The following is a 25,677-nucleotide window of genomic DNA, read 5'->3' as shown; positions in this document are numbered from 1 at the left end:
TTAGTGGGATGGAAGAGGACAGAAACAAGAAGTAGTTACTGTGTGGACAAATGAACCCCAATGAAAATCAGTGTGAAGCACACTGCCCTCAATGGAGGAAGACAGGACTTTATTTGTGCTGTTGTCTGACAGGGTCACTTCTTAAAAGATCTCCCACCTGCTGGTTCCTAGACATCTTTAGAAGCAGAGGAAGGTAAAAGACGGGCACTTTTACCTATTTTCCAGGTGAAAGCTGAGCTGGTCTCATCAGACCCCAAAGTGGACAGTGTCCCCCAGAAACCTCTTCACCTGTAGCTTTTAGGGCCAGCAGGGTGGAACCTGGGCAAGAGAGTATGCAGAGACAGTATGCCTCTAAAACATACAGGCCGCCATGGTTCCTGACTTACTTGATCCTGTGCCCATTAGCTCACCGTTGTCATGGAGCTGAACCAAATCACAGTAAGTTCTGTGTGTAGGACAAGAATGGCAGGATCAAAAAGTAGGAAACTACCATTTATTCAAGACCCAGTATTTCATATACTAAGTGTTTTACATTCATTTTCTCATTTTAATCCTCACAACAACCCTATGAGGTAGGTATTATCACCATTTACAAATGATAACACGGGCTCAGAAAAAATAGGTCACTTTTCCAAGTTCGCATGGCTATTCACAGTGGAGCTGAGATCTGTCTCTTGTTGAAAGCCTGCGTTCTTTTTATTGTACCCATCTAAATAAGCCTTGAGCAAAAGACAATTTTATTGCTCAACACAGCGCAGATCACCTGAGAGTGGAGGCTGCAGTCCACACTCACCGCTGGTAGGGATGCATTGAAGCCGACTTGATGTTGGTTTTTATTCCACTTGGCATTTTCCCTAAAAATAACAAAAAGAAAGATATATGAAGCAAGGTAAACTTTCACAATAAATCAGAAATGCAGCCTCTCAGATTCCTTCCTGCTGCCTCTTGTATCTCAGAGCCTCTGTGGCCTCTGACTCTAGATGACAGAGATGACAGGTTGTGGCTTTCCAGCCAGTCCCCTGACTGAAGAGATCTAGGGAGAAGGGCATTATCTGAAAGAAAAGTAGAGGGGTCTGAACAGCCCTCTCCCCTAAAATGGTCTTCTGTTTATCTACTTCCAGAAAAGACAGGTAGTCATGTGGCCCGTTTAATGTCACAGGGAAGGATGTTTCAGTTGTCCCTTTTCCTAGACAGCCTGCCCAGAGCTTCGCGGTCACCTCCGTGAACCCCAGCAGACTGCTCTCACAGTAAATAAAAATGAGTACATGAGTAAATGAAAAAGGAGAGGCCAGGGACAGGGTGCAGGGAAAGACCCATGGACGACTGCAGAACTACCAGCTTGTCAGTTCCTGATTATCTACCAAATGGTCATCATTAAGGCTGGCCACTCACCTCTCTAACCTGAGACACACACTAACACCCAGAATAAACAGGACAGGTGAGATAAAAGGCTGAGATGGAAGAAAACAGCAAGAGCAGTTTCTGCTACTCAAGGTCCTTCTTCACACTCCGATACCTGTTGCAGAGCTTTCAACTGTTTTCAGGGTGACAACGCAAAGGAGGCAAATCTCCAGGTCTTAGGGGAGGGTGAGGATGAAGGAGGCTTAGGTGATCTAGCTCATTCCTACACTCCTATGCAGTCAGTCCATGTCACCTTACCTGGTTGGCCTGCTTGAGCCATCTGGACTCCACTGAGCATTGGCTGCTGCTGGTTTGGAGCACCTGCCATCTGAACTTGCTGTAATCCTGAGGCTCCTGCAAGGATCGTACCAGCTCCTGGTTGGCCAGGTTGGCCAGGACCACTGCTACCTGAAGGTCGCCAATTAGACAGCCCCTTCCCAAAGGCAACAGCTGCCACTAAGGCATTGGTGTCTGCAGGGTTGAAAGTCTGCTTGTTTGGCCGGAGACCTGGAAAGAAGAAGAAAAACAAAAAACCCTCAAGTGTGTGTCCTTCTCTGGACTAAGTACATTATAGTTCTGACTGTAACAACATCTAGAATCCCCCTGGCCCCATCAAATAGTCCCAAAACCTATCTTAAACTTTTACGTTGTCTATTTCCTCTATGTGCTTTAAGGATAGTCTTAAACAAGAGATACTAACAGGATACAGACCTTTTTCTTACGGTTCATTCTTCTTCCCCACCCTGCCCCCACTCCCCCAGTGTGGCTCATCCCAAGGGGGAGCACAGGTACCATGAGAGCCTATTCAAGTATGGCACCAATTTGTTATGGCTCTGAGGGGAAAGGTGTCCTAGTGGTCAGGAGCCAAGGAATACCACAAAGTCACAGCACAACAAAGCTCACACTAGAGATTTACTGGGAAAGACACAAGAAGGTGGCTGCCTCTGCTCAGAAGAGGAGCAGACTCTTCTTGGTTAAATCACTTTTACTTACACAGCTTTGTGGGGTCTTCCCCACCACCATGTAGGTCTACCCAGGGATCAAACTTAGGCCAGACCTGGCAGCAGGTGCCTTTGCCCACTGAGCCACCTTGCCAGTCCCAGCAGTTCATTCTTACATCCTTACTGCACTATGGGGCCGACCACCATTCAGTGATCTTCTACCGCTCTCCCTCTGTGCTGCTGCATTCCTCCTTACCTCCGCTCTCTGATTCTCGTTCTTCTTTGCTGATCTTCTCTAAGAGGTTTGAGCACATTTTATTCAAGCTCTGGATCTGCTTCTGCAACACACATGAAACGACATAGTGATTGATGATTCTGGGGAAGCATCTTCTTTGTGCTCTTCCAGAGGCAGCCTAGCGATGAGCAACCCCACACCCCTACTACACAGCCTCAGTAAAGTCCTGCTTCTTATGAAGGATGAGGTAGCAGAACAGTGACTCAGTCCAACCTGAGCTGCATCAGCACCAATTCTGGCAGCATCTGTTGTCAGCTGCTTCTCCTGCTCTTCAACTTCAGGGTCAGGTTTAGTTCTCAAATGGTCAGGAACAACTTCATGGCTGAAAACAGGCACTCGTCCTTCAGTTTGACGCTGGAAGACAGATGGTATTGATCCTATTGTGCTAGCCAAGGAAGCTGATGCTAACCCATTCCCTTCCATCAGAAAATGCATTTTCAGAGACAACATAACCCGAGGCAGAGATGTAGCTTTCTCTGACACTCTCTTCACTCACTCTATCAGAACTAGGGCTGAATTCCACCCTCAATGAAATTATCTTTCTGTTGCTGTTTTGTTTTGGTCTTTTGTGAATCTCCACCTCCACCCCATTCTAGGAACCCAGGACTTTGTGTTTATTCTACCACTGAGCTAAATTCCCAACCCTACATCTTAAAGATTGGAACAGACAAAAATCACAGGCAAACAGGACAGACTTCGTCTTTATTGACATAGATGCTGAAAAAGAAAGGTCACGGACTTGGCGACACAGGCCTTGATTTTCAGAACACTGTTACTTAAGAATGACTCTCCTGCTTCCAGAAGAATAGAAAAGCAAGTCTTCCAGACAGCAGCCCTCACTTTTCATTGCAGAGGATCCAGTCAACAACTGTGCATCTTACCATGAGGTCTTCATCTCGGTCTGGGGACAGCACCAAAGGGATGATGACTTGGTTACGGAACAGTGGCGTCTTCTCATGTTTTAAGACCTTGTTCAGAGTGTTCAACTGCCCAGAGAGCAATGCAAAGCTGTCCAGGACAGAGGGCCTGGAGGTGGTAAAAAGTCATCAAAATTACTTTTCCCTACGAAGTCATCTCTAAAAGTTCCTAATGTTGGAAAACTCGGACTCACTCCTAGAAGACTCATACCTTTATGACTAACCTAGGTAAGAACTAGATTTTCTAGCAGAGAAGAGATGATGGAGTTGGGAAAGAGGAACACACTTTCAATTTCTGACATGGATAGAAACAAGGCAACCCATTGTTTGGATGGGATTGGGAACAGCAGAAACAGGAACTGTAGTTACACTGTGGTGTGTAAAGCCTCCTCCCTAATGTAGAAACATACTCCAGAAGGTTGGATATCATTCAGCCACATGTGTAGGAGACCCAGCATAAATGCAGCTATAATGGTCTTCCACTGAGGAAATGTCTCTTCACCAAACAAGTCAAAGTATAAGAATTAAAACCTAGAAACAGCCTAGGTTGGGAAACTGAACATCTTTCTACTTCCTTGCCATGGAGGCCTTAAGCCAAACTATACTTGTCAATGTTGGGCAACCTAGTTCTTTCCAAATCAAAAAGGATATTTGCAAATTGATAAATAGTTACATCGTTGGAAATGTCCTGTCAGCCAGGGGGCTTGGCCCCACCCCCCGTGGATCCCTCCCCAACTGGTCCTGGCAATCTTACCAGGTCAGCCGGTCATACTCGTTTTCCAACTTGTAAATGAAACTCCCCAGTGAATTCTTCAGATCAGCCACTTGATTCAGCAGGGCATCTAATGATGCCTCAAGCTGCTTCTCCTCCCTCTGCACCAATAGTACATTTGGTTACTCAGATACAAGCGAGTGTGACACATACAAAAAAGCTAAACTGTTTTCTATCTCGGTATTTGGGTTACAGATAGCATCAACCCTTAGACCTTTCAACCTGTTCACCTGGCCTCAAGTCCTCCTACTAGCTGATTCCTCTATAACCCTCCTACACTGTGGTCCTTCAAAAAGAACATTGCACCAGACTTAATTCTCTTCCACTTGTGACATGATTCTATTGTCTTTGTACCAAAACTGGCTTAGAACTCACTTTGCCCTTTATTTTTTCAATTCAATTTCTCCTCCTCCCAGCTCAAAATCTCTTGCCTCTCTCAATAGGCAGCATCCTCTTAGATCTACAGTATGGTTAACAAGCATCTCCTTTATAGGTCTAGCCCTACTGGAAAGTAGACAGTGTGCCTACCACACTGCTGCTGACAGTGCTGCTTTCCTTGGGTGGATGGAGAATCCCTCTCCTTCTCTGTCACTCTGTGGTGTTGGCACTGCCACACTTTTTTTTTTCTTTCTTTCAGGAAGTTCAGTACACCTCCAAACAGGTTTGCCACGACTGTAGGGGTACTATCCACACACAGCCAGAAATAATTCCAGAAGTTCATTATATCATGGGTGTCTCTGTGGTACATGTTACTTGTGAGTGTAGCTACTGTTAACAACACAATCTGGAGAATCTCACACCTTGCCTCTATGGGATCCCGGTCCCCCACCTGGCCATTTAGCAGAGTCAACGGGCACTCGTGTGTCTTTGTACCAATACCCCAGCGTCTCTTTCCTAAACTCGGATGACCCATAAACACTCAGTGTAGGATTATCAGGTGCGACAGACCACGTGAGTAATGAAAGACAAAGGCGAAGAAATCTGCACATTGTTTTTTCTGAGCGCTAGACAATTTTAAACTCTGAGCAGAGGGTTTCCGTTTGACCATCTGTGGACTGTTTACTCCACTTCCTCGCCCTTAGCAACTGGGTACAAGCTGGGAAGAATGATGCAAGCTGATTTGCAAACCTGACTATGTGAATGAGGGGGTTGGACACTGGGTTCCACCCAAAGCCTCGAATTTCAAACAGCTTAGTTTTCATCCTTGGAGGCCCACAATCCCTTCAACCTTCTGAAGCCTTATTATGCCAGAGTCCAACAGCCTAGATTGAGGCGTGGGGCAGCCCACTGCTTTCTTGAGCCTTCCCAAATGCCAACTCGATCCTTTCCCACACTCAATCAAGCCTGCCTTTCCTCCCCGGTCCTTCGACATTCTAGCGTCAGCGGCCTCAATCCCCGCGCCTCCCGCAGCTGCCCTCGCCCCATCTTGCTCCGCCGCCTTTCCTCAGACAGCCCAGGCCTCTGCCCTCCGCTCACAGACCCAACTCCCCAGCGTCCTCAGCCCGCCCACCCTCTGGCCAGCGGCTAAAAGGCCCAACCCGCTTCTCACCTGCATAGCCGCGGCAGAGCTGGAGCAACCACTTCCTCTTCCGGTTTCTCGCACCGCCAGCTGCGCTCACCAATCAGAAAACTCAGAACGCGGCCATCCCAACGACTTCCGGTTCCTGCCGGGTACGGAGCTAGCCGGGTCAGAGGTCAGGAGTAGAGCGACCTCCCTGCCCCGGCTCGGCGCGGGAGGGCTGTGTGATGGCCTCGGAGCGCTCCGAGCCAGAGGTGAGGGATGGGTGGGCGAGGGGCCGAGGCCCGAGGGCAGGCGTATGGCAGCCTCCACCCTCCGGAGCCTCGAGGAGGCCGTTGCTGTTTTGTTTACTCAGATGCCATTCTGATCCTTGTCGCCCACTAGGTGTTAGTGGTGCTGATAAAACTCATGTTTTGGTTATTAGTTGGGATTTTCATTGCGCCACACTGAAGCTGACCGACTTTGCGGGGTTTTTTGTATCTCATCAACTGAAATGCAGTCAATAGCATGAGTTGATTTCGCTCTAGCCCTGCAACCCTCTGGGCAGTCTTAACTCTGGGCAGGCCCTGTTTCCTTCTTTATAAAATATTTGTCCTGTAATGTGGCTTGGGGATCACAAGTTAAATTAGAAAAGACAGGCGAGCCCCCCCCCAGATGCAAAGAAATATATAATGTTTTGACATTCAGACTCCAGCAGTATTTATTAGGTACAGAGCCAACAACTGAAGTCAGAGCAGGTGAGGTGTTATGCCATGCCAAGATACCCCAGGACTATTCATTCTAACCGAACTGAACTAGACGATCTGATCCAAGGATGAACCGAAACCTTGTATTTGGCTAGAATATCCAGGACCCCAGAGGAAGAGCCCTGTAGGAGGGAAGGGTGTTGGTTGTGTATAATGATACAAATAGTAATGGCTACTTGTTGAATTCTTACTGCATGCCAGCCACCCTTCTGAGCTCTTTACTGTTACCAGGACTTTAACCCAATAAGGAAACTTACTATTCTCCTTTTCAGGAAACTGAGGTGCAACTATTAAAAGAAGCATGGTTGCGCAACTAGTATTAGGGCTAGAACTCCCAAGTAGGTGATCTAGCTCTCAATCTACAAGTTGTCCTCTGACCTGCACATGTGCACTATGACACACGTGTGACTGTGTGTATGCACATACAAAGTACATATATATGTATCATCTGTCAGTACACACACCTGTGTATGGGTGTTTGTGTGCTAAACTACACACTTCCTGCTCTGTGAATGAATAGAGTAGAAACAGAACACCAAGAAGAAAAAGTGATGTTTAGAGAGGTTAGGCTCCCAGAAGAGAAAAGCAAGTGCTACTCTGGAACCAGAGTTGATTGGGCTGAGAGTGAGGGTGGATGCAGAGGGTAAGTCACAGACTCCTTCCTTAGCTTAGTGGATTGAATGAACATTGGATTTTGATAGGTGTTGCAAAGGGGCAAGTGAGGGAGTGTGTTTAATGGGGCATTTAACCTTCTTCCATAAGCAGTTAGGTGGAACACAGGAAGTTTAAGTTCTCTAAGTATCCAGTACAGATACAGTCCTAAGGAAAAAAGGTACTGCCCCTCTTGTTATCTCTGGTCAGGAATGAACAAGCCAGCATTTGACCCAAGGCGCCAATGTTTGAATGCCTGCTTTTACCATAGTGGTGGGTGCGGTGGGAGAGAGAAGGCTCAGCTTGAGGTTATACCAACGCTTAAGGTTTATAATGGTGAGGGGCTTCACATAGCTGGGGGAGAGAGGTACCGACATTATTTTGTGAGAAGACAGCACATGGTTTAGAAAAGGCTCAGGATAATTTGGTCCTTGGTCTTAAAGAAGTGGGACAAATGCCAGGGGGTGGGAGAGGCAAGACTGCCTGGCATCATTTTATCCATCTTGGCATAAATGTATGTAGGCCTCAGTGAACATTGTGGCTGGTGATAGCCTTCTTACACCATTGCATTTCCTCGCCTCTTTAATTGCCTACAAAGATAACCTTATCTAGCTATTACAGTAAAGAGATTGAAAACAATTAGGTAACCTGCAAGATCATATGCATAGCATATACTAGAATGCATCAGAATCCAGGTCTCTGACTCCAAGAGCCTGCTTTGTCCTGTTTATCAGACTGCCTTAAAAGGTAGGCACATCAGACTCGAGAGAGGTTAGAATTGAGGTCTTGAGGCTCCATATGAATGTGGATGCTATGAAACACAACTAATTAAAAAGTTTCTCAATCAGTAACATGGAAACAGTCTCCAGGGGAGCTAGTTAGAATGTAGATTCTTGAGCTTTGTCAGCTCTTAATTCAATTGGTCTCTCATGGTACCCAGGAATCAAATGCACATTTTAATAAACAGCTCAGGTGATTCTGAGGCAGCTGGTGCTTGGATCCCACTTTGAAAAACAGTCTACCTGCTTAAATTATATTAAGCCAGTTCTGGTTCTGATGAAGTACATCTTATTTGTAAGACACCTTAGGAGCTATTGGAAATGGGCCCATCAAAGAATCAGATAAAAGGGGATTTTCTAAGAAAGCTAGGCAAACATTCCAGGTTTCACGATGTATTCCGTCAGAACTGAAAGGTGAACCAGACAGACTTCAGCTGGGCCTTGGAAAAAGCAAGAGAAAGGTGAAGACGTGGAAGTCATTCTTTGTGCAGCTCAGTGCTCTAGTGCTCCGGTGCGCTTTCAGTAGTTCAGTAGCCGATGTCTGCCCTCTGTCTGGCTCGTCCAGTGTAGAAAGTTCTGCCGGATCTTCATCCTATTCTCCTAAGACCTTAGACAGGATCAGGTTACCCTGTCTCCCACCTTGGGTCATATGCTAGTGTCCGGTGGGAGGTAAGGGCCTGGCCCAGAAGGACCTCTCTTTTCAGGCTCGAAGGCTGGGAGGGGCAACGGGTTTCCTTGAGGGAAATTTGTTCGTATTTTTTATTATAAAACCATGTCCTTAGCCATTAGCATGCTTATTCAGTTTATAATGATACAAAAGCTAGATTGTACACTTTTTGTGAATGGTAGGCATGTTTGTCTGCTAGGGGTGGAGGCTTGGGAAGGGGTAGAAAAGCCTGGGGGATGTGGTGGGGATTAAAAAGGTTGCTGACCAAGATACTAGGTCTGTTAAAATTACCACATTGGCAAAATGACAAGCTTCTTCCTATGTGGACAGACTCACCATTGACACTGTAAGTAAGGATGCTATAGACATTGACAGGCATGTGAGTGGAGACTGAAATACCACCTAGGAGGCTTCATTCCCTCAGGAATCTTACATGTACTCAGCGAAGGTTTGTTTCTTCAGTGTCTGCTGTGGGCAAGACCGGCAGTAACTGACAAATGCTCGAGTAGCAAACTAGGGATTTACTGGGTCTCATAAATTGGTTTGCCAAGCACAAGGGCACAAAGACAGGATAAAGCACCTCTCCCACCTTAGGGAGTTTGTGCTTTGCAGGAGAAACACACACCATGTTTGTAGAAACATGCTGTAAGAAGTTGTTTGTGTCATCTATGTGGGGGTCTGTATAGATTCATCTCTGCTGCCTTTCCCCTCACTGTATGCTCCTTGGGCAGCTAACATGCGTGGGATGTGTATACACTGGGAATTCAGGGACCTCTTTTCTTTTTTGTTTGTCTCTCATCAGGTGGAAGAAGCTGGGCAGGTGTTTCTGTTAATGAAGAAAGATTACCGAATTTCCCGAAATGTTCGCCTGGCTTGGTTCCTTAATCATCTGCATCAAACTGTTCAGGCCACACCCCAAGAGTTCCTGGTATGTCCTAGTGACTGGTGGGAGGTGAGGGCCTGGCTCAGAAGGACCTCTTTTAAAGCTCTAAGGCTGGTAGGGGCAATGGGTTTTCCTAAGGGAAGTTTGTTCATTCTTTTATTACTATTACTTTTTATTATTTTAATTATGTGTGGGCATGGAAGGGGGGGAATAAATGCACACGAGTTTGTCAGTTCCTCCTGGAGCTGGGGTTACAGGCAGTTGTAAGCTGCCTGATGTGGGACACAGGTTCTCGGGGAGAGCAGTGTGTGCCCTTAACCACTCAGCTATCTCTCCAGCCCTGGTTCATTCTTTTTCTATCAAGCGAGGCAAAGGGTGTGAGGTTGGTTGGTTGAAAGCGGAGCTGGTGGAGGGTCAGTGGAGGACGAAGAAGGCAGTTCTAGGGAGCACTTTGTGTGCAGGAGTCCCTCGGACGACACTGCAGCACTTTAGGTTGCTATTGGGATTGTGTTCACTTTACAGATGAGCACACTGAGTCTTAAAGAAGGTAAGTGCTCTTTCTGCAGCCTCACAGCTGCCACATGGCCAAATTGGGATTCAGAGAAGAAAGAGAATGCTGCTCAACCTTCTTTTAACTTTTCTTCCTGTGTCTGTCTGTGTGAGTGTATAGCATATACATGTAGGTGTCTAATAAGGTCAGAAGAGGGCATTGGATACCCTGGAGCTGGAGTTAAAGGTGATTGTGAGCCCCTGACACGTGGTCCTCTCTGAGAGCACAAGCTTGCTTGCTTACTTTCTCTTTTTTTAATTTTTTAAAAATTTAACCTTATCATGTGTTACATCTTGATTGCAGTTTCTCCTCCTTCCTCTCCTCCTAGTCCCTCCCCCAAGCCTCCCTTCTCATCCAGATCCATTCCTACTCTATTTCCCTTCAGAAAAGGGCAGGTCTCTCAGGGATATCAACCAAACATGGCCTAACAAGTTACAGTAAGACTAGGCATATACCCTCATATTAAGGCTGGACACAGCAACCCAGTAGGAGGAAAAGGATTCCAAAAGCAGGTAACAAAAGTCAGAGATAGCCCCTGCTCCCACTAGGAGTCTTACCAGAATATCAGGTTACACAACAGTAGTGTGTATACAAAGGGCTTAGCTCAGACCCATACAGGCTCTCTGGTTGTCGGTTCAGTCTCGGTGAGCCCCTGTGAGCCCAGCTCAGTCAATTCTGAGGATTTTCTGAGAACCACTGGACCATCATCACCCTACCCACTGCTCTTTCTTCCTCTTCCGTCTTATCAGCTTCAGTCTGAGCAGGAGTTGGAAGTTCTCAGTGTTTTGCCCCCTGGATGGCAGCCAGATGAACCAGTGGTCCCGAGGCCATTTCTTCTTGTGCCTTCCACGAGAGTCACCTTCCTGGCTTGGCAGTATCGTTTTGTTATCGAGCTGGACCTCAGCCCGTCTACTGGCATTGTGGTGAGTGGTTTTAGGGGAATAGAAACAAGTATGGGATGGGGGTGAGGAGAAAGATCTGGGAGGCATGGGTATGATCTCAGCCTCGTTGGGAAAAGACACCTGTGAAGGAATGGTAGGCATTCAAAGACAGACCCTGTTCCATGTCTGTGAGGCATATCCTAGATCCTGCTGAGCCTGGAAACCTGCTTCTTTCTGTTCTCTACTTACAACTGCTTTGGGCACCCTTGTGAGAGCTCTCTCTTCATTCCCCTCAGGATGATTCTACAGGGGAGATCTTGTTTGATGAAGTTTTCCATGCTCTGTCCCGTTGTCTGGGTGGACTGCTTCGGCCCTTTCGAGTGCCTGGATCCTGTATCAACTTCCAGCCTGAGATCTACGTAACAATTCAGGCCTATTCCTCCATCATTGGCCTGCAGTCCCACCAGGTAGTGCATCTCCTCCCAATGCTTGGACCTGCAGACTGAATCTCTGATAGCCTGTTGACACAAAGCCCTTATCCTGTCTCCACTGTTTGTCCCCAGGTAGCAGGTCCTCGGTTTTGCTGCTGAGCCACCTTGCTGTCTGTTTTCCAACCCCAGCTCCCCCTTCCCTGTCACAGAGTCCCACGTAGCTCAGTTACCTTGAGTTTGCTGTGTAGCCAAAGATGACCTTGAACTTCTGATCCCACTGCTTCCACTTCCCAAATGCTTGGATTACAGGTGCGAGCCACCCAGAGTTTCAAGGATGCTCAAGTTATCAGTCTTATCAATTGAGCTCCAGCCAAGCCTCTGCCAGCTTCAAGAACATGCATTGTATTCAGTCCTGCAAGTCTCTTCCCTTGAAAAGGACTTGCTCCTCAGGTCTTAGCAGACCTCTGGGTAGCTAGCACTTGTTAAGACACATGTTTCTCTGCTTATCCTGTAAATGCCCTCAGCATCTGGCCCTTGACTGTCTGCTTTGATTTCACTTCCCTATCCCTGTCCCTACTCTCACCTTCACCCCTACAGAACTCCGTTAGTTCTGTGAAGTGCCCTCTGCTGTGACACAGTCCACTAGTGTACTTTTATGACATTTGAGCTATTTCAATCCCTAGAAGCACAATTTCTGTTAAAGGCAGAGAAGGGTCATTTTCTGAAGGCCCTGTGCACTGTCAGGTGTAATGCTGACTGCATATGTCATTAAAAGGTTTCTCTACTGGCAGTGCAGCCTATCACAAAGTACTCTTTTTGGAAAATGTTCAAGTCTGTCACTGAAATACTTGTTTTCAGCATAGATAAGCATTGGCCTGGTTTCCCCCTTTCTGCTCATAAGCACCCTAAACTCACTGACACCATCCCTCATGGCTACAGTGCCAGCTCCAACAGTCAGACTTTCTTTGAGCTCTAGATGCCAAGAACAGCACCCAAAGGTCTAACACATAGAACAGAACAGTTGCTAATTGCCAGGACTCAAGGCAGGACTGTCAGCCCTTAACCGAGTTTCGAGTTTCGGGTGTCTCCCAACACAGCCACTAACAAGATTGCCATGCTGCTGGCTCGGAGGTCACTCTGTACCTTTGACCTAACGATCCTTCTGCCTCAGTCTTTCAAATGGCATTGTTAATGCTTTGTAGAGTTTCTTTGTTGTCCAGTAAGTGGGTTAATCCTCCTTTCTTCATCCAAAAGAACAGGAAAACATCGGGTCCATTCCACATGGATGGCTCATATCCTATGATTCTATATGAAGATTGTTCTATGTCCAAAAAGGGTGGTTTTTAATGACAGCTTCCCTTTTTGTGGAGTTGTCTTTTGAATAAGGCCTCAGCTCAAGGTGGCCCAGTATTCAATATGTAGCCTAGGCTACCCTCAAACGCTTATTCCTCTTGCCTTTGTCTTCCTGCTGGGACTGTAGGTGTACAGCTTAGCTTCAGCTGTCACAACTGACTATTTAATCCTGATGCATTTCAGGCCCCTGTTGTCCTAACAATAGGAGCACATCCTCATATTTCTGTGCTTCCAATTCCTGACATTTCTCCTTCTCTGCCATCTCAGAGACCTGGAGTATGGTCGTCCCTCCTCATCCCTTACCCAGTCAAGAACAGGGAGTAAAGAAGCTGGAGTTATTTGGCAGGAGGTCAGGAAAGGGGGAAGGCAAAAGGGATCCTGTGGGCCACCATGGGGACTACAGGTCTTGTATGCAGGAGACTTCATGGTTGAAGAAGAAGGAAAGGCCTACAGAAAATGAGTGGGACATAAAAGGTCCAAAGTGGTAAGATTGCCCTGGGAAAAAGAACAGAGAGAATTTCAAGAACGAGAACACGTGTACAGGAGGCGTGCATCTGGAGCAGCCTTCAAGGGTGATGACGTCAGATGCATGGAGAGTAGCCATCCTCTAGGTCAGCAGGGGTTCCTAGTGGCTGGCTAACTTTCTCCCTAAGGAAGAGTGGGGGTTATCTACTAAGGGTAAAGGAAGGATTATAACTTCATGGGGGAAAATGAGGGTTTGAACTTCAAGCAGAGAAAGGATCTAGAATAGCTGCTCTGTGGAGTACATATAGGAAGGAAAGAACATTGATTGGAATAAGAAAGGCTTTGCTAGACAGGGCAGTAGAAGTTTACAGATAACATTCCAGTGTAGAAGGCACTGGGAGATCCTATGGCTGCCTTAGGGGAAGGGGTGAGGGAACCCAGGCGGAGGACTATAGACAAAGAGACCGTGATCCTAGACTAAGGTGGCTTCTGGGCAGGGCTGCAGTGCTCCTGGGTTGAGTGCAGCAGCAGGCTCCAGGAGGAGGTGAAACTGGACCTGCACTTAAACTCTGGTTGCTTGTTGGATGAGAAGTCAGGACTCCCCAGCATAGAGAATGTGCAGAATTGAGATGGAATGTCTTTCCCTTGTGCTTCTCAGGTTCTGGTGCAAGGCTGCCTTTTGGACCCTTCCCAGCGGGAGGCATTCCTGCAGCAGCTGTATGAGCAACTCTGCCTCTTCGAGGATAAGGTGGCCACCATGCTGCAACAGCAGCATGAGCCCCATAGCCAGGTAAGCGGGAGAAAGAAGGCAGAGGCCATTCAGAGGCCAGCCCAGCAGGGGCAAAGAGGAACCAAAGGTAGAGGCTCCCTGCTGGACGGGAGCAGCTCAGATCCAAAACCTACACCCAGATTCATGCTGGGAGAGAGTATGAAGGCATTTACCTGTGAGGGTTTTTGTTTGTCTTGTCTTTTTTACTTCTCTAGTCCTGGATCTGAAAGTGAACACAGACAGTTTTGATATCTGTTTAGCATTTTTAAAGCTGTTTGGCTTGCTGGAGTATCCTGCCTTGTTACTATGTTACTTTGGAGGTGGCTGTACAGATAGCATGTGGTAGCTGCCATGTGTGTGACTGGCTATGAAGTCCTTCAGAGCACTGATGGCATAGTCTGATACTTCATCTGGTGCTTGGCGCCCTTTCTCATCTGCAGCTTGACATCTTAACACATGCTGGGCATGAGACACAGCAGAACTCAGCTTCAGTGTAGGGAACTTAGGACACTGAGGATTACACCTGTCTGACGTGGGTGTAACCAGGCTCTAAGCTGCAGTTTGAGGGCTGGGTGTAGACTCAATGGCAGACCATGTGCCTGGTACATGCACAGCCCTAGGTTCTGTCTCCTGCACCAAACGAGAGAAAAACAGAAGGAAATCTGATTTTGCTATAGATGGGGCAACATTACTCTCTGTCCCATTCTTTTCTGTAATTTTGGGCCAGGCAGAAGATCAGTCCCCAGAACCAGGGGAGTCCTTGGGCCGGAAGGTAGGAGTCTCCATGGTGACAGCTGATCTTGGGCTGGTCAGTATGATTCGTCAGGGCATCTTGGCGCTACAGTTACTGCCCTCAAATTCTAGTGCAGGTCAGTAGACGTACTGGTGTAAGTGGGGAAATGGGTTCAGATAGGGTGGAGGGTTGTTGGCAAAGATTGACGTTTCCCCAGGACAAATGGGCCCTAGGGAAGAATTTCTGTTTTCTTGTTTGCAAACTGTAAGTCCTTACTCATTCCCCATATACTCAGTATGGCCCACCCTCAGAGACCCAGATGGGAAGGAACCGAGCTAGGAAGTCTGGTGTAAGAGCACCTAGGGGAGAAGCAGGAAGAAAGTCGAAGGAGTCTGGAAAGTGTGCAGTGGGCAGACACCGAGCTCCGCGGGGCACTGTGGGTTGGGCCTCCCTGTCACTTTGGTGTAGCTATTGCCGCCAGGGCTGTCTATCTTATTTCCTGTCTCAGGCATCATCGTGATCACAGACGGGGTCACCAGTGTCCCTGATGTTGCTGTATGTGAGACACTACTGAACCAGCTCCGCAGTGGCACTGTGGCGTGCTCCTTTGTGCAGGTGAGGACTTTTTATGAAGGAGGAGTGGGAATGGGGCAGCTCACAAAGTCAGGAATGGCCGGTTACTTTCTTACAGGTGAGATCGAAGATGATGGCATGGTTTCCTGGGGGAGAAGGTGCCAGGTCTAGAGCAGGGTAGGTGACAGCTGTGGGAGGACTCTTGTTTTGTCCCCTTTTCTTAACACGTCATTGAGGAAAGAAAGGAAAATTTGAAATCTGAGTCAGTTCTTATCCCATCTGCCAGCTTAGCTACTGCTTTAGTTGCAAGGGTCAGAAAACCCAGCTCAGACTAGTTTAACCAAAGTAGGAAAGGAAGGCCTGTTCGGGGGACTGCCACACTACTTGGATGGATGACTGCAGGGCAGAGAGCAAGAGCTTTGGGAACAAGGGTAGGTTACCAGGCCACGAAAACCCAATCCTGCTGTGTAAATATGTTTATATATAATCCACTGAGTCACAAACGTATGTGGAAGGAGAGTTTGGGCTTATGTTTTACTGCTCTGTGGAGTCAAAACAAGATGACAAGTTCAGATTTCCACATCTGTTAGACTGACTTATGGATCCACTTCAGCTTAGTACTGCATAGCAGTGAAATCTGTCATGTTTAGAATTAGGCCTGCCAAGTCTGAACCTTGGCACTACTCATTAGCTCTGTGACATTGGGCACGTGGACTTCTCTCCAGGTCCGATTCATCTGTCAGAGGAGATGTAGGAGTGCCCACCTGATGGGCAAGATGGTTCATTTAGAGTCCACAGGGTGTGTGTGCGTTCTTGGGTGATAATGGCTGCTCTTTGTGGGAGCCAGCAGTTGGATCCACAGACCACGATACGCAGGAAGTAGCAGTATTCGAGTGGTAGACATTTTAGATGTGTAAGGCTTCGCATGCTGAGAAGAGAGGAGTGTCTCAGAAAACCAGCAAGGACTGGAGGGCTGGTCTGCTTTGGAGGAAAGGGTAATGAGCTTAGTGAGAAGAAAGAATAGGAGGATGAGGAATGGAAAGCCACGTGGAAATGGACTAGGGAAAGAGTTGTGGACAGATAATGTGAGATATTTGGCTGAAGTGAGGAACAAGAGAGGAGAATAGCCAGACAGAATTAAGGGTGGAAGAAAGCATGTGTTTTTCTGTTTGGTTTAGTTTGCTTTTTAAGGTAGACACTTAAACATGGTTCTTTTAATTTGTTTATTTGGAGTATGTTTGTCGCTTAATGATAGGTTTCATAGACATTGTCATACAAGTAGGTATGGCCTTTGTCTTAGCCATGTTCAGTCCTGTCCCTCACCTTTCTTCCGCCTCTCACTGGTCCCTCATCCCTCAGGGTCACTTCTCTTCGTTGTTATCCAAGATTAACAAATGCTTTTATCTATCTGCATAAACCTAGGATTCACAAATGAGAGAGAGGAATGAAACTTTTGTCTTTCTGAGTCTGTCTCTTATTTTACTTATTATGAAATTATCTTCAGGCACATCAGTTCTTCCTACAAGCAAAATAATTCTTCTCCATTGTGGAGACTGGAGAGATTAACTGATCAGCACTTAAGAGGTTCCCGGTTCAATTCCCGTGGTAGCTAGCTCACAACTATCTGTAACTCCAGTTCAAGAGACTGACACCCTCACACAGACATAATACCGATACACACTTAAAAAACAAAAACCTCCATTGGGTATCTAGACCACATTTTCTTTTGTTGGACACCTAGGCTGGTTGTCTAGCTTGGCTTTTGTGAATATGGCTGTCATAAACATAGATATGCAAGTGTCTCTGTGGCATGTTGACTTTTGGGCACATATCTAGAAGTTATCTAGCTGGGTCATATGGAAGTTATTCTTTTAGTTTTTGAAGACCTTTCCATACTGATTTCCACAGTGGCTGAACTGATTTACACTCCTGCCAGCAATGTGAAAGGGCCCCTTCTCCCAGAATCTTACTGGCATTTGAGGTTTTTCTGAACAATAGCCATTCTAACTGGAAGAGATGGAATCTCTGTGTAGTTTTAATTGACTTTTTTGTTTGCTTGTTCACAGTTCTAAGGTCATGGTGTCTTTTTAAAAAGGCTTAAAAATTAGGGGGAAACAGAAAAAAAGAATCTGATAGTGTAAAGTCCCTAATGTGACAGAAAACAGCGGTTCTAGAAACAGGTCACACTGTTTCTTAAGAACAAATGTCAGGTTTTCTTTGAGACTGAGTTAGAAATTAAAGTGCAGATAAGTTCTGCCAAAGGTCTCCATTTCTTCTCAGAAGTAGCAGGTGACAGAGAGTACATAAGGGTACGGTGAGGCAGGAGCTGCTCTGAGGACAGGCAGCTACACAGTTTCCTTTTCACTAAGCCACCAGTGTAGACATTGTGATCCTGTTTGAGATTTTGCAGTAAGAACAGAAGAGTAACAGAGGGTCAGATATTTGACACTGGGCTCGCTTGATTGTAAGGTCCAGGCTCGGTTGGGAAATGAGCATCAGGATAGTGTGGATAAACTTGGAGTCACCAAAGGCAGAAGACTTGGCAGACCGTGTCCATGAGGTCAGAGCATAACAGGAAGAAGGTGGAAGGAAGCTAAAAGGATATTGTACTGTGGGATGTTGCAACTTGGAGATGTGGTAAATTGCAGAGATGAATTCATTCCAAGTGAAGCCAAGGGCCAGCGTGTAGACAGCTGCAGGTGCAGAGAGTAGAGATGAATAAGAAACCGAATGGCCAGGAAACTAAATGAGCAGGTCTGCGGACATTTTCTGCAGAGGTCAGGCAGTAAGTGTGTAAGCTTTCCAGGCCCTTAGTCTCACAGCTGTGTGGCTTTGCTGTAATGGTGTGACAACAGCCACAGACAAAATGTCCCACAAACCCTACAGACATAAAAATATGTCTGGGCTGATTTGGGCTGTAGATTAGAAGTGGTTGGGTCTGCAGCTTTGGTGTTGGTATTACCAAACGCTTGTTTTCAGTACAGGCTTTTGGGCCCCACACCTGACATGTGCATTAATAAAATCCCAAGGGGTTTTATTTGCACCTTAAAGTTTAAGAAGCACATTGTTAGATCTATAATGACAAGAAGCTGGTGGAACCCTTAACAAAATCCATAGAGGAGGTGGAAGAATGTTTGGAGTTGGAGGAAAGATGGCAGAGGATGGTATGGCCAGCTGGCATGGGTCTTAGAAAGGCTAAAGAGTAGGCACAGGGTAGAGGTCTATCCTGGGAGCACTGTGGCCCACTTTCCCTATGTGGTCTGGAAATTGGCAGCAGTAATCCCTTTCCTGGCCCTCTGGTAGAATAGGGTCTTCACTTGCTCACTCTCTCCAGGTGGGAGGAGTTTACTCTTACGATTGTAGTTTTGGTCATGTGCCTAACGTGGAATTGATGAAGTTCATTGCAATGGCGACATTTGGCTCCTACCTGTCCACTTGTCCTGAGCCTGAGCCAGGCAACCTGGGTCTGACTGTCTACCACCGGGCATTTCTTCTCTACTCCTTCCTGCGCAGTGGGGAAGCCCTGAACCCTGAGTACTATTGTGGTAAGACCAGGCCCTGTGGATGGGGGAAGGGCGGATATCAAATGGCCGTGGAGATGGCATGGCCTTGGCTTTGGGAGGATGGGAGGCCTAACTGGGGCTGGTTTCTCTGGTATTTCCTTTCTTAGTGATTTCAGCAGCCACCCCCCCCCCCCATTGGCTGATATCACCACTTTCTCCTACCTCATGGGTCCTCTAGGCTCGCAACACCGCCTGTTTAATGAGCACCTGGTCTCTGCAAGCAGCAACCCTGCTCTGGCCTTACGCAGAAAGAAGCACACCGAGAAAGAGGTGCCAGCTGACTTGGTCAGCACTGTGTCTGTCCGCCTGCGAGAGGGTTACAGTATCCGAGAGGTCACCCTAGCCAAAGGTAAGGGTCACTAGATCCCACTGCAGTTTCACGGGTTGCTGCTCAGCTTATGTGTGTGCAGACCTGCCTGATATATGGTAGACACCCACCTACCACATTCAAAAGTGTCACATTTAAGACAAGTGAGCTTTGAGGTGCTTTCAAGGCTGGGTTCTCTTAGCATATAGTCCCCAGTTCCATCTCCTGCCTGAATAAACAGCTGTGGGGTTGTGGTGTCCTGGGCTGTGCTTCTGAAATGTATGGCACTGTGTTTGGAACTTTGGCCAGACTCAAGTTATAGGTGAAGCTTCAAGTAGGACTCCAGCCTGGAGTTCAGCTTCTTCTAAGCCTCCCTTGCCCTCCCTGCTCTCCTGAAGGAGGGTCCCAGCTGGAGGTGAAGCTGGTGCTGCTGTGGAAACACAATATGCGCATTGAGTATGTGGCCACCGCACCCTGGCCCCTGGAGCCTGAGGGCCCTCGAGTAACGAGGGTGGAAGTGACCATGGAAGGCGGCTATGACATTTTACATGACGTGTCCTGTGCACTTCGGCAACCTATTCGCTCACTGTACCGCACTCACGTTATCCGCCGTTTCTGGAACACACTACAGAGGTAAGTAAGGTCACCACTTAATGAGCCATACCTAACTTGGGTAGAGGGACTAATTTGTGAATCTGGGAGCTGGGGGGAGTGATCTGGTATACCAGGTCCATGTACCCCTGAGGTTCCCTTCCTCTGCCCGGCAGTCTGCTGGAGCTCAAGCTTGGCCCTTGTTCTACAGCATTAACCAGACGGATCAGATGCTTGCCCACCTGCAGTCCTTCTCCTCAGTGCCTGAGCATTTCACTCTTCCAGACAGCACCAAGAGCGGGGTGCCGCTCTTCTACATTCCCCCTGGCTCCAGCACCCCGGTGAGTGGGCCTGAAACTCTTTCCCCTTTCATGCTTTTCTAGCCTGGAGGCCAAATCCACCACTGTTCCTTCTCAAGTCTGAGGCACCCAGACCAGCTTTAGCCTTGAAAGCATCTCTTCTTCCTGCATCCTAAGACCCTGGGGAAACTGTTAATAGAAAAAAGAGGCCACCTGAGCACACCACCCTAACAGACTGACATTTTGCAAGGTGTCAGGTGATGATATCCTAGCAGGCTACCATTGCCCTTGCCTGTCTCCCCGTGGCACACTCAGGGCTCCTCCTTCTACCCAGTGCCTGTTTTTCAACACCCACTTTCGATGTAAACTGGGTGCTTCCTGAAGACTACAACTTCTGTATTCTCTTCCCTCAGTCTGCAGCTGATAATGTGGTACAGTGACCATGTGGCCCACGGAAGCTTGCAGTGGCCTCATTATTAGATCTTGCCAACTCTCAGCCACTTTCCTGTGAAGTCAGTAATATAAGCTAGGCAGGTTCCATCCTCCTGCTGTGTCAGCTTTAACCACCTACAGTCTGTCCTGGCTTGGCCATTCTAACACATCCTTCCTGCTCAAAAACAGTGTGTGCCTTTGTCCCAGGCAGGCCTAACCCCTGACCCGAATCTGCTGTAGCTATTCGCTGTTTCCACAAAGGTTTTTAGTGGGCTGGCCTTTCTGTCCCCAGGTGCTCTCTCTTCAGCATAGTGGCTCCGACTCGTCCCATGCCCAGTTTGCTGCCTACTGGAAGCCAGTGCTGTCCATGGATGCTAATTCATGGCAGAGATGGCTGCACATGCATCGCCTGGTGCTAATCCTGGAGCATGATACGTGGGTACCCTCAGGCTCAGGGCCTTGGCTCTGACGGAGGAGCATCCTGGGGAGCGGGGCTGATGGGGAGAGCACCACCTGTGGCCAAGCCTTCTCACTTGTCAGCTCCCATGACCTCAGGGTCTAGTAGCGGCTGGGGCAAGGCCATCTGATTCCACTCTCCCACCCTGTCTTAGACCACTCCCTAAGCACTTGCACACCCCGGGCAGCAATGGACGCTATAGCACTGTCCAGTGCAGGATCTCACACTCCTCACTGACTTCTCTGCTTCGAGACTGGAGCAGCTTTGTGCTGGTTGAGGGCTATTCCTATGTCAAGTTGCTCTCCAGGTGGGCAAAGTGGTCTCTCCTTACCCGTCTCCACACCTCATCCCAGACCATATCTCTTCTCCTGAAGCCCATTTATATTCAGCCCAGGACAGCTCACTTGCTTCTGTTTCTCCCAGTGCCCCAGACCAACCCCCATCCTCCTTCTACATGGTCCGCATCATTTCCAAGACCCCTTGCATGGTCCTTCGCCTGGGGTTTCCAATCGGCACACCAGCCCAGGCCCGGCATAAGGTAAGCCCTGACTGCCTGACTGGGGAGCTCTGGGGTGTAGACGAACTGTTTCCTTGGCCCTCCTGGCTCAGTGAACAGAGGGGCCCCCGAAGGAACATGAAAGGGAGAGTTCTTTCCTTGACTGTGGATCCCGTCTCCCAGGCCTGAACAAGTTGGGGATAGGGGAGTCTTGACTATACCTTCCCCCACAGATCGTGTCGGGCTTGCAGGAAGAGATCCTGCGCCTCCGTTTCCCTCACCGAGTGCAAAGTAAGGAGCCGACACCCAAAGTGAAACGAAAAGGGTTAGGGGGTATCGGAGGCAGTTCTCCATCCAAATCACCCCCCACACTGGGGCCACAGCAGGCCTTGTCTGACCGGCCCTGCCTTGTGGTCCTTCATAAGCCACTGGACAAGCTACTCATCAGGTTGGTAAGAAAGATGGGGAGGAGACCTCAGAGCACGAGAAGCTGTGAGCAGAAGTCAACTGGAAGCTACCCTGTTTCCCAGGTATGAGAAGCTGCCCCTGGACTACAGGGCACCCTTCTTGCTGACACTGGAGCCGCCAGGACCACTGCCCCTGGTGTCAGGCCGCTCGGCCTCATCCAGCCTCGCATCGCTGTCACGTTACCTCTACCATCAGCGCTGGCTGTGGAGTGTCCCATCAGGCCTCGCCCCGACGCTGCCACTCAGTGCCATCGCCCAGCTCCTCTCTGTTCTCACAGAGTACGTCTCCAAGCCTGCGGGGCAGCTCAGCAGGGGCAGGGAGAGAACACGTGTAGGCTCTGGGTTTGGACATCGGCCTAAGCCAGACAACTCCCATCTCCAAGTGCCATTGTCAGTGCAGAGGTCATGCTGCAGCCTCCCACTCCATACTCCCCCAGCTCTGCGAACGTTGGCCTCTAGTCCTAGTTAGACCTGACACTCCCTAGGGAACTGCTAATTTGAGCTTGCCTCCAGCGGGCCAGGTTGCATGATGGCTTCTGGGAGGTGGGCAGTCGGTGCACTAAACTAAATTTCTCTTTCCTCATCTTTCTGGTTCTGTCTTGTCTTTGGGGGCGTCAGGGTCCGGCTCTCTGAAGGTTTCCACTTTGCCTGTAGTGGGGAAGGAATCATCAACATGGTTTTGGAGCTTCCAGTTCAGGTGTGTGCCATCCTTCTGCCATCCCAGGGACCTTGGGACATGTGCCTCTCAGCTGGGTGGTGACTGCTAGAAACTGCCTCACCTGATCAAGGGACCAAGGCCTCAGGCCAGAGTAAGAAGCTGTCCAGGCCTCTTCACTGGGTTTTGCCGAGGGTCTCCCATTTATCCACAGAACGAACCTCTGGGGCAGGCTGCCGCTGAGGAGAAGCATACGTGTGTTGTCCAGTACATCCTCTTTCCCCCACACTCTACCTCCACGAAAGACAGGTGAGGCTGTGACCTCTGCGAAGTCCCCTTCCCCAGGCTCACCTAAAGGTCTGGCTACCATACGACTGTGACCTCTCTCCCAAATGAGAGCAGGGAGCTGCTGGCTTTAGATGACCCATGTTGAGTAGATACTGGTGTCTGCACAGGCCATGTGGCTGTCCTGGATGCCCGCCTTCTCATCCTCCCTGCCACAGCTGTCACTGGACTTCTAGGCTTAGAACCCCTCCTCTTCTAGCTTCTCAACAGATGATGACAATGATGTGGAGGTAGAGGCCTTAGAGGGGGACTCCGAGCTCAATCTAGTCACCGAGGTGTGGGTGGAGCCTCAGTATGGACGAGTGGGACCAGGCCCTGAAAGCTGGAAACACCTGCAGGATTTGACCTACTCTGAGATTCCTCAAGCTGTAAGTGACCCCAGAACTGTCCCGTGCCTCCTATCAGATTATCCCTTGGTTGGAGACTGTCACTTGGAGACTGTCCTTTGAAACCAGAGGTGGGACCTAGGATAGAATGATTCCTGTCATCTGGTGTTTCTTCCCTAGCTCCATCCACGGGATGCCGCCTGCATAGGCTCCCTGCTGACCTTTGAATACCTGATACAGCTGTGCCAGAGCAAGGAGTGGGGGCCTCTGCCCCCCGAGCCACGGGTCTCAGACGGTCAGTGGCGAGGCGTGTGTAGCAGGGTAGTAAGATGGGAGAATGCAGCCACAGGAAAGTAATCCTGGTCTCGCCGTGTCTGTTCTTAACTCCTAGGCCTGGATCAACGAGGAGACACCTGTGTCCATGAGATCCCTTTCCGTTTTGACCTACTAGGGCTGTTGCCACAGTGCCAGCAGCTGCAGATGTTTTTTCTCCTGCTCTCCAGAGGTGGGTCTACTTGGAAGCTCCTCACCCTCACCTAAGGGGCCAGCAAACTTGGGCATCTCAGAAGACAGAAAGGTCAGCCAGCACAGTGAATGAGTGAGAGGGCGGGTAGAGGCTGAGGCTGAAAGAAGAGCTTTGCCAGTCAGGGTGGAGCCGGGGGCACTGGGCTGCAGGAGACACGTTGCTGAGACTGAGACAGAGTGTGTGTCGGGCAGAGCCAGAGGGTGTGCCTCTCGCCGAGGGGCCCTGTCCCACCAACGACATGGTGCTGTGCCTGCTGCACAGCTGCCTGGGGCAGGAGCTGAGTGACCGGGAGATCCCACTGACCCCTGCTGACCAGGCTGCCTTCTTGAATGAGGTCCTGCGGCGGAGCTGCCGTGACCCAGGTGAGCTCCCCACCACTTTCCTGATACCACACCTCGGCCCTCCCCTGTTCTAAGGTGGTCTCCATCTTTGAGTTCTGGCCTCCTTTCCACCCTTTCACCTCAGAGCCCTGCCTCTCTGCTTGTCCTGCCCTTTTCCACTGTCTCTGTCCCCTTGTAGGTTCAGAAGGTGCTTTAGTGGGGGGTCACGCAGTCCCTAAGCATCAAGCAGGCGACAGCACCCAGGCCGCTGGAGACTCTACCCTTTCTAGCCAGGTTAGCAGTGCTGCCTTCCTCTGAGTGCTGTGTGTGTACATCTGTCAGCACACCTACTCCCGGGTCTCCGTCACTGACAGTGCTGTCTTTCCCTTTGCCCTGACCTCCCATACTTAGCCTAAGAGGAACCTGGTCAGGGTGGAAGAAGGGAACGAGATTTGGAATGTTCCCTTGTGGACTGCTTGTGTTCTGTGTCTCACAGGATGTAGGGGTTCCTGGAACTCTCAGGTCTTCCACTTCTGCCCAGCCCCCTCAGTGGCACTGCTATGCCAGGCTTCTGGGCCCTCAGCATGTGTTCCTGACTTTTCTCCCAGCTACCTTCTCAGGTACCAGTAGCTGACCTTCCTCACTAACCCCTCTGATCCAAGCCCTTGGGTTCCTCCTTCAGTCCACCAGAAAGACCTGATAGGTAGGTGCCCCTCTTTTCCTTTTCAGATGTCCAACATCTGACTGCTTATGGCCCGGAGGGTTCCTTCCAAGAAGAAACAAAAGCTAAGCTTGGGGATTGGAGTGGAGCTCCAAGCCTGAAAGACCCGGGAGGAACAGGGTCTAAGGCTACAAAGTCCCAAGTGCCCATTCTCAGCGTGACCCTTGCTACTGGTAAGGCTGCTGCCTAAAGTAATTGAAGCACAGGGTGGGATGGACAAACCACTAAGAATGTGAAGACATAAACACCGTTCCTCACAGACAATACCCAGAATCCAGGAGATCCAAGCCCACCCTCCTGCCAAGACTTACCAGCTAACAGCGGGCGCCAGGTTCCCCAGACGGAGAGTGCTGACGGGCCCCGGACCCGATGTCCTGTCTACATCTATAGCTGTTCCCTGGAAGCACTGAGGGAACAAATGGTTGGCTTGCAGCCTCCACAAGCACCACAAGATCTCATATTCCGGTGGGTATGCTTCATCTTGACTCTTGGCTTCTCCCATCCAAGGTCTGCGTGCACACTCGGGTCAGTCAGGAGCTTAGCTACCTAGCTGTGTGCCCCCAGACATCCCTAATCCTGAGTCTAGTACTGTCCAAACTAAGAGTCTAGACACTCCTCTAGAGTGTGAATGCCTGATGAGACCAAGGTATCATTCAGGGGAGTCCACCAAGGCCTGTTTTTCCTCACATTCCCAGGACTCAGTACCTGGAACACCCCTCCTCATCCTCAGCCTGGACGGAGCCAAGATACAAGGAGGCAGCCACGCATTGTGCCTTGCTGCAGGAGCATGCACAGCGGTGTTTTGTCCGTGGTTAGTAGGAAGGAATGTGACTCTGAGCGTGAGCT

The 25,677-nt window shown here is 49.0% G+C and overlaps 2 protein-coding genes across 2 annotated transcripts in view; one reads left to right on the top strand and one right to left on the bottom strand.

Annotated features, from left to right (window-relative positions):
- Positions 1-479: 479 nt before the first annotated feature.
- MED8 (mediator complex subunit 8) lies at positions 480-5,905 on the bottom strand. The gene is made up of 7 exons (XM_080921640.1): positions 5,876-5,905; positions 4,309-4,427; positions 3,519-3,663; positions 2,851-2,991; positions 2,599-2,680; positions 1,660-1,908; positions 480-854 (listed from the first exon to the last, which is right to left on the bottom strand). Exons 1-7 carry the CDS (start codon positions 5,879-5,881, stop codon positions 790-792), a joined length of 807 nt encoding a protein of 268 aa, XP_080777766.1. The 5' UTR covers positions 5,882-5,905; the 3' UTR covers positions 480-789.
- An 88-nt stretch (positions 5,906-5,993) lies between these two features.
- SZT2 (SZT2 subunit of KICSTOR complex) overlaps positions 5,994-25,677 on the top strand; it is a 42,425-nt gene continuing 22,741 nt past the window's right edge. Inside the window, exons 1-27 of the mRNA XM_080921580.1 lie at positions 5,994-6,099; positions 9,491-9,616; positions 10,871-11,044; positions 11,299-11,469; positions 13,910-14,041; positions 14,748-14,889; positions 15,262-15,368; positions 18,661-18,871; positions 19,068-19,238; positions 19,595-19,829; positions 19,999-20,128; positions 20,811-20,953; positions 21,130-21,282; positions 21,399-21,513; positions 21,705-21,919; positions 22,002-22,217; positions 22,557-22,635; positions 22,808-22,902; positions 23,138-23,306; positions 23,445-23,559; positions 23,656-23,769; positions 23,982-24,152; positions 24,310-24,404; positions 24,607-24,730; positions 24,840-25,004; positions 25,092-25,296; positions 25,527-25,642. Coding sequence (XP_080777706.1) covers positions 6,073-6,099; positions 9,491-9,616; positions 10,871-11,044; positions 11,299-11,469; positions 13,910-14,041; positions 14,748-14,889; positions 15,262-15,368; positions 18,661-18,871; positions 19,068-19,238; positions 19,595-19,829; positions 19,999-20,128; positions 20,811-20,953; positions 21,130-21,282; positions 21,399-21,513; positions 21,705-21,919; positions 22,002-22,217; positions 22,557-22,635; positions 22,808-22,902; positions 23,138-23,306; positions 23,445-23,559; positions 23,656-23,769; positions 23,982-24,152; positions 24,310-24,404; positions 24,607-24,730; positions 24,840-25,004; positions 25,092-25,296; positions 25,527-25,642 — 3,916 coding nt within the window. The 5' untranslated portion in view covers positions 5,994-6,072. The remainder of the gene's footprint in view (positions 6,100-9,490; positions 9,617-10,870; positions 11,045-11,298; positions 11,470-13,909; positions 14,042-14,747; positions 14,890-15,261; positions 15,369-18,660; positions 18,872-19,067; positions 19,239-19,594; positions 19,830-19,998; positions 20,129-20,810; positions 20,954-21,129; positions 21,283-21,398; positions 21,514-21,704; positions 21,920-22,001; positions 22,218-22,556; positions 22,636-22,807; positions 22,903-23,137; positions 23,307-23,444; positions 23,560-23,655; positions 23,770-23,981; positions 24,153-24,309; positions 24,405-24,606; positions 24,731-24,839; positions 25,005-25,091; positions 25,297-25,526; positions 25,643-25,677) is intronic.

The sequence above is a fragment of the Micromys minutus genome (assembly GCF_963924665.1).
Source record: "Micromys minutus genome assembly, chromosome: 9".
NCBI lineage: Eukaryota > Metazoa > Chordata > Mammalia > Rodentia > Muridae > Micromys > Micromys minutus.
The sequence above is the reverse complement of the archived record's forward strand: the minus strand, read 5'-3'. Positions and strand labels throughout refer to the sequence as shown.

What these genes read in the sequence shown, in the direction of transcription:
- MED8 (XM_080921640.1), bottom strand. An exon ending in GAGTATGACCGGCTGACCTG is followed by an intron (nt 3,664 to 4,308) that starts GTAAGATTGCCA and finishes TACCACCTCCAG; the next exon opens with GCCCTCTGTCCTGGACAGCT. An exon ending in TTGGTGCTGATGCAGCTCAG is followed by an intron (nt 2,681 to 2,850) that starts GTTGGACTGAGT and finishes TGTGTGTTGCAG; the next exon opens with AAGCAGATCCAGAGCTTGAA.